This window comes from Danio aesculapii, chromosome 16 (assembly GCF_903798145.1).
Source record: "Danio aesculapii chromosome 16, fDanAes4.1, whole genome shotgun sequence".
Classification (NCBI taxonomy): domain Eukaryota; kingdom Metazoa; phylum Chordata; class Actinopteri; order Cypriniformes; family Danionidae; genus Danio; species Danio aesculapii.
The window spans coordinates 662,080-680,726 of record NC_079450.1 but is presented as its reverse complement, the minus strand read 5'-3'; the positions used below and the strand labels follow the sequence as shown (position 1 = coordinate 680,726).

Genomic DNA, 18,647 nt, shown 5'->3' with positions numbered 1-18,647 from the left:
CAGCTGCAACCCATCACTGGGAAACATCCATACACACTCATTCACACACACTCATACACTGAGGCCAATTTAGTTGATCAATCCCCCTATAGCGCATGTGTTTGGACTGTGGTGGAAACCGGAGCACCCAGAGGAAACCCACACCAACATGGGGAGAACATGCAAACTCCACAGAGAAACACACACTGACCCAGCCGGGACTCAAACCAGTGTCCTGAGTGCTGTGAGGCCACAGTGCCGCCCCTGTTTTATGTAATGGTTTTCTATTTTACTTTATATAGATTTTTCACACACACACACACACACACACACACACACACACACACACACACACACGCACGCACGTGAAGGAAACAGACAGCGTCAATGAAGGTCTTAAAACTCTTTTTCTTAAAAAACAAAACAACATTCACAACAAAGGTCAAAGGTCACATCAATATAAATTAGCACAGCAAACACATGAACAGTTAAATATAGCTTTATAATCTCTCTCTTCTCTCTTAGTTTGGAGTTTCAAAACACAAAGTGGACGTCCCTCATGCTGCGCTATTATTGCAGGAACTACAGCTTCCTCTGACATCACTTCCTCTGGTGGCAGAATTCCTCATTATTCCTCAAATTAAGACTAAAGGATCCTAGAGTTCCCTCATGAACCATGATTCACATTCACACACACACACACACACACGCACACACACACACACACACACACACACAAAAACATACAAGTGCAGAAACTCTCTCACACACACATACACACACATACACACTTACACACACTTGGATACACATGTATGCACTCGCAAACACTTTCTCTCTGTCTCACACACACACACACACACAAACTTGCACTAACACACTCTAAAATATATTCTCACACACTCTCCATCTCTCACATATGCTTAATCACACACACACACACACACACACACACACACACACACACACACACACACACACACACACACACACACACACACACACACACACACACACACACACACACATACATACAAACTCTCTTTTACATACATGCTGTCTTGCTCTCTTACACATACATACATACATACAGTATACACACACACATACTGTACACACACACACACATTCACTTACACATACAAACTCGCATTCACACACTAGCATACACATGCATACACACACACACACAAACACACTCTCACATGCAGAAACACTCACATATGTACATACACACACACACACATACAAACACAAGGTCGCATACACACTTGCGTACACGTGCACGCACTCACACACTTTCACACAAACTCACTTGTACACATCCATGCGCTCACACACAAATACTGACACACACTCTAAAATATATTCTCACACACTCTCACATATGCTTAATCACACACACTCACATACAAATACTCTCATACCTACGTACTCACAAACACTTTCTCGCACTCACACACACACACACACACACACACACACACACACTCAAACTCGCATTCACACACTGCACACTCTTTACATACATGCACTCAAAACTCTTTAAACGGACAAGTTCACACACACACACGCACGCACGCACGCACACACACACACGCACAAACACACACACAAACACTCTCATACATATGTACACACACACACACACACACACACACACTCAAACTCGCATTCACACACTGCACACTCTTTACATACATGCACTCAAAACTCTTTAAACGGTTCACACACACACACGGACGCACGCGCACGCACGCACACACACACACACACGCACAAACACACACACGCACAAACACTCTCATACATATGTACACACACGCACACACGCACGCACACACGCACGCACAAACACTCTCATACATATGTACACACACGCACACACGCACGCACACACGCACGCACAAACACTCTCATACATATGTACACACACGCACGCACACACGCACGCACTCTCATACATATGTACATACACACAAACATATACAAACACAAAGGTTGCATACACACATGCGTACATGTGTGCACATTCACACACTTTCACACAAACACAGTCTTCCCCACACACACACACACCCACACACACACATACACACTTGTGTACAGGTCAACATGATGAACAGTGCTGTAATGCTGAAATCATCTGTACTGTGAGTGAAGATGAAGACGATGATGATGAAGACGATGATGATGAAGACGATGATGATGAAGAGAAGCGTCCGCCATGCAGACAGTCTCCTCCAGCTGAAGGTGCAGAATGAGCAGCAAACAAACCATCTCCCATGATGCTCTGCTGCCACTGAGCTCCACGAGGCAGCAGAATAACCGAGGTAAACCCTGACATCACTTCCTCTGAGCGCCAGTCTGGACAGGAAGTGTGTGTCCGAGCGCCGGCTGTGAGCAGCACTCCATTTCCCATGATGCATTGCACAGCGCAGGAGAGTCCACTGAACACGCCAGCAGAAGCGGCTAAAGAGTGTGTGTGTGTGTGTGTGTGTGTGTGCAGTCAGTGTGAAACCAGTGGAGTGTGTTCATGTGTGGAGTGTGTGTTTCTATATTTTGGGGAGAGATGGAGAGTGTGTGTGCGTGCGTGTGTTTGTGTGTGTTTATACTCAGTGTGACAATGAGATCTGCAGAGTGTGTGTGTGTATGAGTGGAGTGTGCGTTCCTATACTTGTGGTTTGTGTGTGTGTGTGTGTGCGTATACATTATCAGTGTAAAACTAGTGGAGAGTCCAGCAGAGTGTGTGTATGAGTGGAGTGTGTAATAGTGTGTAGGAGTGAGAGTATGTGTTTGTGTAAATGTGTGTGTGTGTGTGTGTGTATTCTTAATGTGAAACCAGTGGAGTGCGTGAGTGGTTGTGCAGAAGTGTGTGTGTGTGTGTCTGTATACTGAGTGAACAACGAGACAAGCAGAGTGTGTATGATTGCAGTCTGTAATAGTGAATGTGTGTGTGAGTCTTTAAGTGTGTGTGTGTGTGTGTGTGTTCAGCAGTGGAGCGGCAGCAGGAAGCAGCGTCTGCAGTCGATGGCTTTAGCGCTGGGCGGCTGAACTCTCTTCTTCTTCAGCTCCTCTCGACCCACTGAACTGCTCAAGCGCACATACGCTGCCTTATAGCGCTTATCAAACGAAGCTACACACACATACACACACACACACACACAGAGAGAGATACAAGAACAGCATTTAATCTTCACTTCTTCATTCTGAGCAGAACTGTGTGTGTGTGTGTGTGTGTGTGTGTGTGTGTGTGTGCACTAGGGTCGGGTATTGTTTGATGTTATATCGATACCAGTTCTGAATGGATACTTCTAAAATGGTACCGGTGCCAAAATGGTGCCTGAACCGAGACTTTTGAGCCACAAAATGACGTTGTGTGACTCTAGAAAAATCTTTTACTTGCCAAAAACATATATGTGAATGATTCTAATTGAGCATTATAATTAAAGTTTAAAGTGTCCATCAGTTCATACATCTGAATGGGTTTGGGTCATTTGTTTGTTAGCGTGAATTTAAGATTTGCATAATACAGTTAGCATTACATTAGCTTACTGCTAACCTGTGGATAGGCTGACATCACAATCAGGGAAGACCTTTTTTCTAGGCTTGGGGTTTGTGACTATGTTTACATGGACATCAGTAATGGAACGATCTGCCTTAACCTGAATAAGACAATGATATGATGAAGGTGTCTACATGAGCTGCTCTATTAATCTTCCTTTTATGATGCTGTTTTACATGTTATAGCACACAGATCCATTAATGTCATCGTGTCAGCACACTATCCACATTTCCTCTGGAGTTTCATCTAATTTCAGGCGTTTCCTTCAGAATGTGTCCACTTTAACTGCAGTTCAGCAGCTTCACTTTCCTTCAGCAGCATATAGATCATGTCCTGTGATAAACAGGTATTGGATGAGAATATGAAGTAAGGACTGCTGGAAGACTCCTGTTTTAATTGGAGTTTAAATGTTTCGTTAAGTTTGTGTTTCCCCCTTCAGGGTCTTGCACCATTTTAAAAGTCAAATGTAATGCTTTTTAAGACCTCAACAAATATAATTTAAGACCCAAAATGTCATCATTTGTTTGGAATAGGCTACTCAATGTAATGTCCTCGTTAGGTTTAAATGAACTGTGCCTCGTCACGGTATGGATAACCCACAGTACCTGCCTTTTGGGTGTCTGGCAGTGAAATGAAACTGTTATAGCTGACTGTGAGGTGGCGTCTCAACTAGAGCTGTAATCGGGCCATAAAAAATTAGGTTCTATAGGGCCCGAGCCCGACAAGTACATATTGATTTACAGCTTTTAAAAAGCCTGAACCCGTTTATAGCCCGACATTATTCAGATGTGCACATGCACACAGCTCTTCTGCCTTTTTTCATGAATGAGTCGTTTATATTTTATATATGTTTTAACATTTATTTATATATAATATATATATTTATATATATGTTTTATACTGATTCAGAACACAGGCTATAGGCCACTTAGAAGTTGGAACAAAAACTAAAAGAAGTCCTGTAACATCTTAACATCTCAGCACTCTAAATAGGCCTGGGTACACACACTTAGCCTTTAAATGGGCCAACACACCAATAAAAACAAGTCTTTCTTATCAAATTCAATTAAAAATGATGATAAATGATGTTAGGATAAAGGCTCTGTGGGATTTGTTTTACCACTTCTCTTCATAATCTGCATTAAGGTGACGGTGAAGCTGAATAATACAAGATTAATGCCAACATTAGCCTATATACTCTGTCTACATTATGATTTTATGGTTTAATTTTAATATTTAGTTATAATTTGAAAGTTCTTCACTCATCAAGATTAGGCTGTGTGTTTTTGTAGGGGAACATCATTGAATCCACTGTAAATGGCTTTAGCGTAGTCCTGCGCTCACTGAGCATTATTGACCTGGCTAATTTAGCATGTTTTGGGTATGGGTATAGGTTTGTTTGTTCATCTTCCAGCAGTCAAAACATTCATTTCATCTCTCCTGTCAGCTAGCTTTACATTGCTGTTTAGTGCTCTACCGTAACATGCAGTGTATGAGCGACCGCTGAAATACCTAAGCGGCTAGAATGACTGTTCTTATTGAACTAGCAGCTGGCCTGACCGCAGTCAAAATTCGCTCTGACTCCTCCGTCATCATCTGTTTCACCTTTGCAGGGATGGATTTTAATATTGGAACAAATGATTTGATTACTTCCTCGCGCTAATCGAAATGCATCACATGACTGTTCATTTACTGCACAAGCCCAAGCCCACCCAGCCCCGTCTAAAATGATGGAAATTAAGTCCGAACCCACCCGTCAGGTTTGGTCAAATATCTTCAGCTCTAGTCTGAGCTAGTAACACTGTTAGGTCTAGCTGCAAACAATGCAGGGATTAACCTGGACCCGCTATGACTAGCTGTGGCAATGTACCGCTGTTGCTTTCCTCCTTTCATGTGCGACTCGACGGCTTTGAGCCCCACGGTCCCTAATGAAAAGCTCTTTTTGCAGAATTTACACATTGCCTCATTGTTAAATTTACACTTTCCCATCTTTGCATTTTGAACCTCACCTCGACAACTGCATAATGTCAGCATGCAGGTGCAGACAGACGTAAGCGTCTATAGCCGAACTACCATAATAAGCTAATAAATGACGGAGACGGTCATTTCTCTGCTGTTTCACACATACTAAATTAATCAACTATTACATGTTTTACGGTGGACCACTGTGCTTCCCTATTGTCATTAAGGACACTGGCTTAAAACGTAATACCTAACAGCCACTTTACGGTAAATTTAAGACAATTTAAGACCTTAATTTCCCGAATTTAAATTGAAGACATTTTAAGACTTTTGAAGGACCCGCGGGAACCCTGCCCTTAAATGCAAGTCTTGTAAAGCGTCTGCTTCACGAATCCTTGCTTGTGAAATACAGCCACACTTTAGAGCGCTTAGTTTAAGCAAATTTGATGACCGCGATCATGTGTTGATGAATCTGAAGGCAGTCGCTCACCGTGTGCGCTGTACTACGAGCATTTCCTACGTACGTACATTCTCTTAGCAACAAGAACAAACACCTAACATCGTCGACGGTGTCAGTATCCCTCAAAGTGGTTTAGAATTAGATGTTAAAGAGTCACGAAACCCCAGAACACATGTGTTGAGCTGTTAACAGTCATATCTGTGTCCCACGCTGCTATAAACACTATGAGGACACATATATTACACTAACAACTGAATATTGGTTGTTTTTGCGTTATTTCCAGCAAATTTGTTCTTCCGGTTTGAAACGAATATTTGAAGCTGCGTCACGGCGATTACATCCGTGTGTGTATTCCAGCGTGAAGACTGGATGTCTGTACCTGAGTACATCGTGACGTCTCTGAGTGTGCAGCATTAATTCATGAGAAAGACTTGGTTCAAACCAATCAGCGCGCTCTATTGTGAATGAGGTGTAACCTCATTAATATATACGGTAGCTTCGACGACTGTTTTTACCTGTTACAGTGTTCAGACGGCAGAGAGACGCCATGTTGTGTTGCCAAAACAAGTGGAGGAACAAGAATTGTTCAGAGACGTGGATCATCAGTGTTGTGTTTATAAATGTGCTGTAATGAAGGTTTTGTTTTCACGCGACACGTCGCAGAAATACGTCTGTACAGAACATGTTTTACCCGAGAGCTTTTCGCATCTGGAAATGGTGAAACCTGCATTTACTGCTCGTCTCCTCTTAAATAAAGACGCGTCTCCAGTTGGTGCTGATTGTCCTGTCTCTACAGATTTGCTGAGTGTGTGTGATCATGCTCTCTGTTAATGTTTATTCAGAGGCTAAGTGAGTTGGTATGGTCAGCAGTACTCTTTCAGTGTTTAAAGACAGACCTTAGTCAGAATGATTGAGTTACTCAGTTTACACTACAGTAATATCACTACAATATTATCGACTGAAAGATCTGCTGTAAATGCTGCTCTCTGACTGTAAACACCGCAATCAAACTATTATCGTCACCGCGTGTTGTGACAGGATAGACTATACACACACAGTTTTCTGACACTACCTATCCAGAGCATCTAAGTTACAGAGAGATGCGGAGGTGTTATTCTCCCACTCGCCGTGCGGTATCAGACACTCCATTAAAACTACACTCTTGATTCGCTGGTCCTCGAATCTATCTCATTTGTCACGGGGGGCATGCAGGAAATGTTCCTGAATGAAAGTGAAAGAGCCAAACTGCAGGTAAAGTCCACCATTTAATGATTTGGCAAGTAACTGTATTACTGATGTCCATGTAAACACAGTCACTGTCTTTCTCCCCTGCATCTGTGTGTTGTTTTGCCTCAGCGCGTGCCCAAACGGAAACTCCCACTTTTATGCAAAACCCTCCCTCTTTCCCTCCCCAGACACTCCCCCTAAACAGAGCTAGACACGCCCACTTTCCTGACTTTTGGTGTGAACACACCCTGTGGAGATACGGGGGGGGTTTCATGGCCCGTTCAGAGATGTGTGTCAGTGCATATCTAAGTGTGCCTCTGATGTAGCCCTTGATTCTTCTGACCTTGTCACAGCACCAGTGGCACTGAAGTTCATATCCTGATTTAGTCCGGTGCTTACCGGTTACATCCACACCGGTGCTATTTTGGGTACCCAACCCTAGTGCACGCTGCTGTCATCAACTCACCAACATGATCTTTACCCATAGCAGCCAGAGTGAGGAAGAGCATCTCTCTGTACAGACTCCTGCAGAACACACACACACACACACACATCAGCACTGAGGATTACACCACGCACTCTTTCTCTCACACACAAATCCACACACTATATGACTCTCTCATACACTCACACACACACACACACCCAAAACACTTTCACAGACACACAAAGAAATCCACACACTCTATGTCTCTCTCATACACACACACGCATGTACAAACTCCCACAGTCTTTCTCTCACACTCAAACACACACTCACTCTCTCTCTCTCACACACACACCTCTGTATGCGTGGCTGTGTGTTCTGCTTGGCCAGCGTCTCCAGGAAGTGTGTGATGGCCTTGTGCACCTCGTTCATGCCGATCCAGCGCAGCAGCTCCTCCAGGAAGCTCAGGCTGAACGGGTGATTGTGGTGTTTCCAGCTGTAGCTGCGCACCAGAGCGCCACCTGCAGGACAGAGGACGTCACACACACACAATGATTACTGCAGCAGTGTGTGAGTATCTCCAGCAGCCTCTAATGATCAACATGAGTTAATTGTGTCTGTTCTAATCAGACTTGATGAATGAAACACTTTGATTGACATTCTCCCTTTGTACGTGTCATCAGAGGGGGAAAGCCCCGCCCACTAGTGCCCATCTCTCCCTCATTAGCATAAACAGCAGCCCTGAGTGAGAAGCAGCCGTCTGTCCATTAGCCATTAGAGTGTTTGAGCTGCTGAAGATAATGTCAGCATAGACTAAGAGGATTATAGATGTGGAGTTTTAGATGAACAGAGACAGGAGCGACATAGACTGACAGAAGCATGAAGCACACACTCACACTGAAGCACACATGCACACCTGACAACACACACACTGCTGTTTTACATCAGTCGCTATGGGGACGCGTTCTCACACACTGACAACATTTGGCTGTCACGAGCAGTTTTCAGAACAGACATGACCTTACTCAAACCTGAGTGTGTGCGTGTGTGTGTGTGCGTGTGTGTGTGTGTGTGTGTGTGTGTTCTGCTCAGCTCTTACTGTGGATCCTCCAGAGCATGTAGAGCGGCGGCCACTGCTCCGTATCTGGACTCAGAGTGTCCCACAGCAAACGCACACGCACCGACACACCCTCCAGCCCCTGCTGAAACACACACACACGCACGCACACACACACACACACATTGTTACTGCAATGATCAGATCACTTCTCTGGAAAGCTAAATTACACACAGACATCACAAATTAAAGGACATGTTATTGAGTTCTGCACAGTTTGACTGTGTGTGTGGGTGATCACCTGTAGAGTGTGTGTGTTACCTGTAGAGTGTGTGTGTCACCTGTAGAGTGTGTGTGTGTCACCTGTAGAGTGTGTGTGTCACCTGTAGAGTGTGTGTGGTCACCTGTAGAGTGTGTGTGTGGTCACCTGTAGAGAGTGTGTGTCACCTGTAGAGTGTGTGTGTCACCTGTAGAGTGTGTGTGGTCACCTGTAGAGTGTGTGTATCTGTGGTCACATGTGTGGTCACCTGTAGAGTGTCTGTGTGTGTGGGTGTGTGGTCACCTGTAGAGTGTGTGTGTTGACCTATAGAGTGTGTGTGGTCACCTGTAGAGTGTGTGTGTATCACCTGTAGAGTGTGTGTGTCACCTGTAGAGTGTGTGTGTCACCTGTAGAGAGTGTGTGGACACCTGTAGAGTGTGTGTGGTCACCTGTAGAGTGTGTGTGTGTGTGTTCACCTGTGTAAACGCAGCGGTCAGTGGCGACGCCCTCAGCAGGTGTGGCAGGTTGGTGGGCAGGCCGAGGCGGGTAAAATACCACACCAGGTTCCAGAAGATGATGGAGTGGCTGTCCAGCAAGAGGACCTGAGAGAGAACACCCTCACCCTCGTTCTCCAGCAGACTCTCCATCTCCTTGCGCAGCACCAGCGGGCTCAGGTACTCCACGGTCACCTGCGGGGCTCCACCACCCGACGGCACACTGCTCTCTGATTGGCTGCTGGTTTCGGAGCTGGAGTCCGCCTCTCTGCTGCCGTTGCACAGGTGCTGCAGTGTGTCGTCTCGGCCAGCAGGGGGACGCATGGCATTCTCCAGCTCATCCTCCGCATGCAGAGTCCCGCGCTCCGTACTACACACACACACACACACACATTTTTAAATATATTGTGTTCTCTTTTGTCTGTATTTAATATGCTTATTCATATGTCTAATATTGAACAGTTCAGTGTTCTTACAGGATCATGTTCAGTTCAGAGAAATGTCTCCACTGTTGTAAGCAGGTGAAGTAACAGATCTCTTATTATCGGCATGTTCTTTACATAAACTGAAGGAAACAGACGTTACGTATTTAGTTTTGTTTGTATTTGCCCATGTAACGGGCGACACAGTGGCTCAGTGGGTATCATGATCGCCTCACAGTAAGAAGGTCACTGGTTTGAGTCTCGGCTGGGTCAGTTGGTGTTTCTGTGTGGAGTTTGCATGTTCTCCCTGTGTTGGTGTGGGTTTCCTCCGGGTGCTCCGGTTTCACCCACAGTCCAAACACATGCGCTATAGGGGAACTGATCAACTAAACTGTGCACTGGAAAGACCGAACATGCAGTGAACCTTCATCCACCAGTAGACACCGTCATGAGACTAGCTGGGCTGGACCTCACACTGTCACTCTGATACACATTTATTGCTGGACAACATGACAGCACTGCAGTGTTTGTGTGTTCTGTGTGTGTGTCTGAGGTAATTAGTCTACTAAATGTGTGTATTCCATACATGCTGAAGCTGATCGCTCAGTTCTCATCACATGACTCGCGGTGCGCTCACAGCATTCATTCAGCAGGGTGTGTCTGGAAGGTACGAGCGTGTCACACCACTTGTACGCTCATGCCGCACACCTCCATTGGAAAGAACAAACTTGTGTGAACTCTAGAAAAGATGCGATATGCGAACAGCAGCTGAAGGGCTGGCGTCATGTGGGATCTCCAGCAGTCGATCTTCTTACTGGATTCACCTGATTTGTTGACTAATGGGTTGCGGATCCATTCCGTTAGTGGGTCCTTCACCGGGCCTTTTCCCTAAGCAAAGAAACTTTCCAGACACGTCTGTTCCTTACTCATTCTGCTGCTTGTGGATTAAATTTGGGCGCTCATGTGATGAGATGTAAGTGAGAGAATACGCTCACTTTCAGAATAAAACATCCTTCAGACTTCAGATAATTCATAAACCTGAAATAATTCATGATGTCTTGTGCGGCCCGGTACCAATTAATCCACAGAGCGGTACTGGTCCGCAGCCCGGGGGTTGAGGACCACTGGTGTAGAATGTGTGTGTGTTACCTGCAGACGGGCCCCGGGTCGCAGATCTCGGCGTTCAGCAGCGGGACAAACGGGGCGGAGCAGAACGGACAGGTGCTGTTCAGGTTAGAGTCATCAGAGGACCAGCCGGCCATAATCTCCTCATCATACACCAGAGAATTACAGCTGCGGCACAGCGAACAGCTCGACATCAGCACCTACACACACACACACACACACACACACACAGAGAGAGAGAGAGACAAACACACACACACACACACACACACATATATATATATATATATATATATATATATATATATATATATATATATATATATATATATATATATATATATATATATATATATATACATATATACACACACACACGAGAGGGAGAGAGAGAGACAAAACACCACACCACATATATATATATATATATATATATATATATATATATATATATATATATATATATACACATACATACATACATACACACACACAGAGACAGACGAACACACATATACACACAGAGAGATGCACAAACACAAACACACACACACACATATATATATATATATATATACACACAGAGAGACAGAAATACATATATAGGAACACATGCACAAACACATACACACACATATAATCACATTACCAGAGAGACACACAGTCACACAAACACATGTACAGACATACACACACAGAAAAACATACAGAGAGATACGTACACAGAGAGAGAGAGACACACACACTGTTTTAGACTGGCACATCACCATGATTAGCGTTCGGATAATCAACGTTACGTCACACACACCTCAATGCCGCCTGCTTCCTGTGCAGAGTCCAGGACTTCCTGAGAGGAACCGCCAGCGTCTGCATGTCAGCCATGTCAATGTCACTCCCAACAGACAGAGAGCTCTACACACACACACACACACACACACACACAGTGTTAATAACACCTTAAGGCTCAAATGAGAACACGACACACTGATCCAATCTAAACTGATCTGAAATGATCAAAAACTGATCAAAAACCAAATCTTAAATGATTTATAACCTGAGCAAAGATTCATCTAAAGATGTATGAAAAACTGATCTAAATCTGATCTAAAACGGATCTAAAACTGATCTAAATCTGATCTAAAACTGATCTAAATCTGATCTAAATCTGATCTAAATCTGATCTAAATCTGATCTAAATCTGATCTAAAACTGATCTAAAACTGATCTAAATCTGATCTAAATCTGATCTAAAACTGATCTAAATCTGATGTAAATCTGATCTAAAACTCTTCAGTTAAACACAGAGAAAACTGAAGTTGTGTTTGGGAACAGAGTTGAGCTTCTCCAGGTGAATGCGTACCTTGGCTCTAAAGGTCAAACAACAGACAATAAGGTCAAGAGTCTTGGTGTGACTCTGGAGTCAGATCTGAGTTTCAGCAGTGGTGGAAGGAGTACTGAAAATCATACTCACGTAAGACTACCATTACTTACCTAAAAATGTAGTGCAGTAGAGTAACAGTATCTGTTGTAAATATTACTCAAAGTATGAGTAAAAAATAGAGCTTTCTAAAGTACTCATGAGTAGTGAGTATTACGCTGTGAGAAGCTGATGTGTTTACATGTCATTTGTGCATGTGTGTGTGTAAACGTAACATTCTGTAGTGCATTTAGTGATTGTCCAGCAGGCACACAACGTCATAAGATGTTAATATTAGGTTAGATTAAGGTTGTGATGTCAGGTAACCAAAGTTCAATGTCTCGCCAGCATCTAAAGACAACGTTATTTTGATGTCCAATAACGACATCAAATGACATTCATATTTGGTTGATCTTAGGTAGTGTTGGACAGTGACCAAAATCCAACGTCGACCCAACATCTAAACTCAATATTATATTGACGTCAAATACTGACATTCATTCATCAGGTATGGCAACCAAAATCCAACGTCTGATAGACGTCATAGTGGTGACATCCACACAACGTCTAGCTGTAACATCATTAGACGTTGATATTTGGTTGGTTTTAGGTTGAACGTTGGACATTGATGTTGGGTTGACGTCAACATGATTTTCATTTCTAAACAAAATGCAACGTCCCCGTGACGTTAGGGTACATCGTCAATCTGACGTCATGTTGACGTCTCGTGCCTGCTGGGTGTTTAAGGCTATTTCGGTCTTCATACAGTAAACATCTGTCATCATCTCATCAGTGACATGCATTTGAACACTTTCTGGGTCAATGTGTGTAAAGATTTTGGACATATTCTTGGACACTTGGATGCTTCCAAACAGTTTGCTGCAATAATAAATGGCCCATGTCTTGAGGTAGTTCATTATGAGGCGATTTATCTTCTATGTACAGTTTGGGAATCACAGGACAGATTTTATAATCTTCATAGACAAGAAAAATAAAGTAGAGACTGCAGGTAGAAGGACAGAAGTGGAGTAAAAGTACTGATACTGCACTAAACATGTACTCAAGTAAGAGTAAAAGTACAAACTACTCAGTAAATTACAATTCCTGAAAAAACTACTCGATTACAGTCATTTGAGGATTTGTAATTAGTTACTTTACACCACTGAGTTTCAGTAGTCACGTCAAAGCAGTTAGTAAATCAGCATACTATCATCTCAAAAACATTGCAGGAGTCAGATGCTTTCAGTGAGGACTTTCTGTGATGCTTTTATCAGCAGCAGGGTGGATTACTGTAACGGCCTCCTCACTGTCCTTCCCAAAAACACAGTCAGACAGTTACAGCTCATCCAGAACGCTGCGGCCAGAATTCTGACCAGAACCAGGAAATCAGAGCACATCACACCTGTCCTCAGGTCTTTACACTGGCTCCCAGTCACATTCAGAATAGAGTTTAAAGTATTATTACTGGTCTATAAATCATTAAATGGCCTACTATAGGAGCTCAATACATTACAGATATGCTCACTGAATACATGACTGAGTTCAGTCCAAGTTCAGTTCACATCCAGACTGAACACACATCTGTTTAGCTGTGCCTTTACTGTGTTAGCACTGTGCTATGGCCCACAGATCACACCATTGTGTCTTCTCTTCTTATTTATTATTTTATAACACATTTAACACATTTTAATCTGTTTTTATACTATTTGTCTCTATTTTCTATTGTCTCTTTTATTTCTGTTTATGTAAAGCACTTTGAATTGCCACTGTGTATGAAATGTGCTATATAAATAAACTAGCCTTGCCTAAAAACTGACCAAAAACTGATCTAAAACACACACACACACACACACACCTCAGAGGTGGCGTTGTAGAGTCTCTCTTTGGCCTTCAGCAGGCTCTCCGCCATCTGGCTCTTGCGTGAGGGCTTCTGCTCGTGTGCGCGGCGAGTGTTCCCATTGGCTCGTCTGTCATCCACACTGGCGGCACGGCGAACAGACGCTCGGTTACGCGTCGGCGTCAGCAGCTGCTGCAATTTTCCAGCCAGACCGCGGCTCGGAGACGAAACCGTGTTGTAGTTTTCATCCACAGACTTGCGGTTCAGAGTCTCCTTCACCTCCACTGACCTGCAGAACACACATGTTTGTTTTAGTGAAATGCGGGGACATTACATAGGCTTCCATTGTTTTATACTGCATAAACTGTATTTTGTACTGCCCTCACCCCACCCTACCCCCTAAACCCAACCATCACAGGAGACTGTGCAGCTTTACTCTCTGAATAAACTCATCCTGTGGGGTTTAGAAGCTTTTTCAGAAATGAGGACGTCACCAATGTCCTTATATTTCACCTTTCTATTGTAATACCGTGTCATACCCATGCCATTATACAGATTTGGGTCCTGACATGTCACAAAAATACGCACACACACACACACACACACACACACACACAGGTACCCATCCACCCCTTCTCCACCTTTCTTCCTTTACCAGGGGAGCTCTCGAGAACTACCTGGTCTCGTACTCCCCTTACATGCTTAATCAACCAGGCCCCGAGACAGCATGCCAAACCTGCTCTCATTAGTCAAACAATATCCAAGTGTGAATTCTTGAAACTCTTTAAGAGAATAAACACAGCCCTGTTCGGCCATGCGCCCCAGCGCAGAGCAGATTTATCCATCTGTAAAGTAGATTCGGAGACGCCCTTAATGCTTTTGCACCATGAGCTTCAGACTTTGCACCTAGATCATTAAATAGAGCCCATGTGTGTGTTGCTCCCATACATGCATTGTGCAAGTTGCGCGCCTCCACTGGAAACGGCAATCTTGCATAATAAGATTATAGTGATGGGGTTGGGGAGTGGGTAGCTGAGTGGGTCAGTGAGTGGGTAGTTGAGTGGGTCAGTGAGCCGCTGTACCTGCTGTCCCTCTCGGCGGGCTGGTTTCTGCAGTCTGCATCGGTGGGCTCAGCACAGTCTCTGTAGAATGTGGACAGGCAGACGTCGCTGCGGCGCACCAGCACCGGTGCAGGAGGACTCAGTGTATCCCTGCGGCCCGCCGGAGGCTTGCGGGAGCCGGCGTCTGCGCTCACATCTCCTGCTTTCTTCAGCGTCAGCTCTGAGAGAAGCAGAAAACATTACGTTCTGGTTGTGTTTAGGATATATTCAGGTCATGTTCTGGTTTAGGGATCGCAAAACCAGATTCACCATATCAGCAGTGTGTAACGTAACGATTAAGACACCTCCACAGTTTCTCACTTCAAATTAAAGGTCAAGACTCTTTTACAGACACAATGAGCTGACTGAAGGCTGACTGAGTCCCTGCAGAACCGTGTACATACACAGTATCTGTCATCAGTAATCTCTCCTTCATGGACAGCGCTTTTCATCTTAAACTCTTAGTTTTTTTAATTATTGATTATCAATTCCACTGACTCTTCCACCAGATGTACACACTGTCTTTATGTTTCGAAGCCTGCGATTGGCTGTTCGCTACTGTTTTCCCGCCTTCATCTACACATGCTCATGTACACAAGCTCAGAGCCGGAGTTAACAGAGAAAGTTGATGATCCTCTTTATGAGACCATCAAAGACTGACTGCACTGCTCTGGTTTTGTTAATCCAGCATCATGGCTCAAGATCACTCACTGCTTCCTGTGGGGCTGAACGCTGCTCAGGCTGTGCTCTTGGCCAAAACTCGTCAGCGATTCGTGACTCGAGCTTTCACTCAAACCGCTCCAGCTGGACCTGGCGAATCAGAGCTGAGTGGGGCGGGGCTTATTTAGCACATCTGTAATGGAAGAGAACATGAGTCAGCTGATTGACGGGTGTCAATCATGTGCAGGAGGGGGCGTGTCAGACCTGAGGGGATGCTGAATGATGCGCTCCTCTGCTGCTGTTTGATTGGCTGCCTGAACTGAGCCACAGCCAATAGCACATTACGAAGCTTTGCCCAGCGAAGACGCCCTCCCTGATTGGTGGATGGCCACTTGCTCTCTAGCACCGCCTACAGGTGGCAGAATAGAACACTGTATGATATAGCACAGACATTGAGCAGTTCTCTGATGCTGGTTAATGGTCACATGACATGAATTAGTGTGTATATCTCTATAACAGTATGACTTCTGCAGGTTACTTTATTGTAGTATCCGTATGTGATGGTGTTTGGGGTTATTCCTGCTCTCTTCATCTCCAGCAGAACCCGAACTGCTAGAACAGGCTGACCGTACTGACCACACAGCTGCATCAGGATACGGTAACACACCTGCACACACACATATTTAGAAAAACACATGAGTTTGTGTATATGTGTGAGAATTAATCAATATGAGAGTGTATGCAAGTGTGTGTGTGTGTGTGTGTGTGTGTGTGTGTGTGTGTGTGCACTCTGACCTCGTCTGGCAGCACCACCTTGCGTGTCTCCATGTGTTTGAGCACCTCATACGCAGTGTGCAGCGCTCTGACTTTCCCGCTCTCGGCCCTGACGAATGTGGCAGGCAGATGAACCACAACCCATAGCAGTGACCCAGCAGACACTTGGACCACATCTCCGGAACCGACGAGTACTTCTGAGCCTTCTTCTGCGCAAGCTTGATCTCCTGACGAAACACACACGCCACATACACATCAGAAGAAGAAGAAGAAGAAGAAAAGACAGACAGACAGACAGACACACAGATAGATAGATAGATAGATAGATAGATAGATAGATAGTTAGACAGACAGACAGACAGACAGACAGACTGACTGACAGACAGACAGACTGACCTCTGACCTCCTGAGCTGAGTCCTACCTGTTTGGTGCGTCGAGGGGCGGGGCTACTGGGGGCACTTCCTTTAGCGGGGGTGCGGAGCTGATCCTGGGGCCGCTCGAACAGATCCGGTTGGAGGACCGGGAACGTGTCATAGCTGCACACACACACACACACACATAAAAAAAAAAAAATAAATAAATTAATAAATTAAATATGCACACAAGCACATGGAGTAAACACTCAAACATGCACACAATAATAAAACACACATGCACACAAACATCTTTAGGAACAGTCATCCAGAAACATGGTTTTTCCTACCACTGCTATGCTGATGACACCCAGCTATACCTCTCTTTTCACCCTGATGATCCCTCGGTTCCAGCTCGCATCTCAGCCTGCCTGTCAGACATTTCACACTGGATGAAAGATCATCATCTCCAGCTTAACCTCACGAAAACGGAAATGCTTGAAGTTTCTGCCAACCCGACTCTTCACCATAACTTTTCAATCCAGATGGATGGAGCAACCATCACTGCATCCAAAATGGTAAAAAGCCTTGGAGTTACGATTGATGACCAACTGAACTTCTCTGACCACATTTCTAGAACTGCTCAATCTTGCAGATTCGCACTCTACAACATCAGAAAGGTCCGACCCTTCCTATCTGAACATACAGCTCAACTCATTGTTCAAGCTCTTGTTCTCTCCAAACTGGACTATTGCAACTCTCTGCTAGCCGGGCTACCAGCTAGTTCTATCAAACCTCTTCAGCTGCTTCAGAACGCAGCAGCACGAGTGGTCTTTGATGAACCCAAAAGAGCACATGTCACTCCGCTACTCACCCGTTTGCACTGGCTGCCAGTTGCTGCTCGCATCAAATTCAAAGCTCTGATGTTTGCTTACAAAGTGACCTCTAGCTGTGCTCCTTCGTATCTGCTCTCACTTCTGCAGATATATGTGCCCTCCAGAAACTTGCGTTCTGTGAATGAACGTCGCCTCGTTGTTCCATCCCTAAGAGGGAAGAAATCACTTTCCCGAACTCTCACATTCAATCTGCCCAGTTGGTGGAATGAACTCCCTAACTGCATCAGAACAGCAGAGTCACTTGCTGTCTTCAAGAAACGACTAAAAACTCAACTGTTTAGTCTCCACTTTCCTTCCTAATCTGCAACTGCCTCTCTGGCTATACCACTAACTGTACTCTCTCAAAAACAACATTACTAATGCTTTGCTTCTTAGACTTTACACACCTGAAACTTGTCTATAGCACTTGTTCACTGCTGCTCTTATAGTTGTGTAAATTGCTTCCTTGTCCTCATTTGTAAGTCGCTTTGGATAAAAGCGTCTGCTAAATGACTAAATGTAAATGTAATGTTTAGATTTTTGGTATTTTCTATATTTTTTATTTACATAAACACAATATTTACACACAGTGAGCACACACACACATGATGTAAACACACACACTTGTTGTTATTTGAGTCAGATGAATGGTC

The 18,647-nt window shown here is 44.3% G+C and overlaps 1 protein-coding gene across 1 annotated transcript in view; it reads right to left on the bottom strand.

Annotated features, from left to right (window-relative positions):
- Nucleotides 1-367: 367 nt before the first annotated feature.
- Nucleotides 368-18,647, bottom strand: part of LOC130243674 (DENN domain-containing protein 4B-like) — a 37,550-nt gene continuing 19,270 nt past the window's right edge. Inside the window, 15 exon segments of the mRNA XM_056475941.1 lie at nucleotides 368-3,115; nucleotides 7,660-7,718; nucleotides 7,976-8,141; nucleotides 8,720-8,819; nucleotides 9,413-9,800; nucleotides 11,002-11,177; nucleotides 11,782-11,889; nucleotides 14,250-14,520; nucleotides 15,314-15,538; nucleotides 16,043-16,184; nucleotides 16,256-16,400; nucleotides 16,530-16,658; nucleotides 16,787-16,884; nucleotides 16,887-16,992; nucleotides 17,188-17,302. Coding sequence (XP_056331916.1) covers nucleotides 2,970-3,115; nucleotides 7,660-7,718; nucleotides 7,976-8,141; nucleotides 8,720-8,819; nucleotides 9,413-9,800; nucleotides 11,002-11,177; nucleotides 11,782-11,889; nucleotides 14,250-14,520; nucleotides 15,314-15,538; nucleotides 16,043-16,184; nucleotides 16,256-16,400; nucleotides 16,530-16,658; nucleotides 16,787-16,884; nucleotides 16,887-16,992; nucleotides 17,188-17,302 — 2,374 coding nt within the window. The 3' untranslated portion in view covers nucleotides 368-2,969.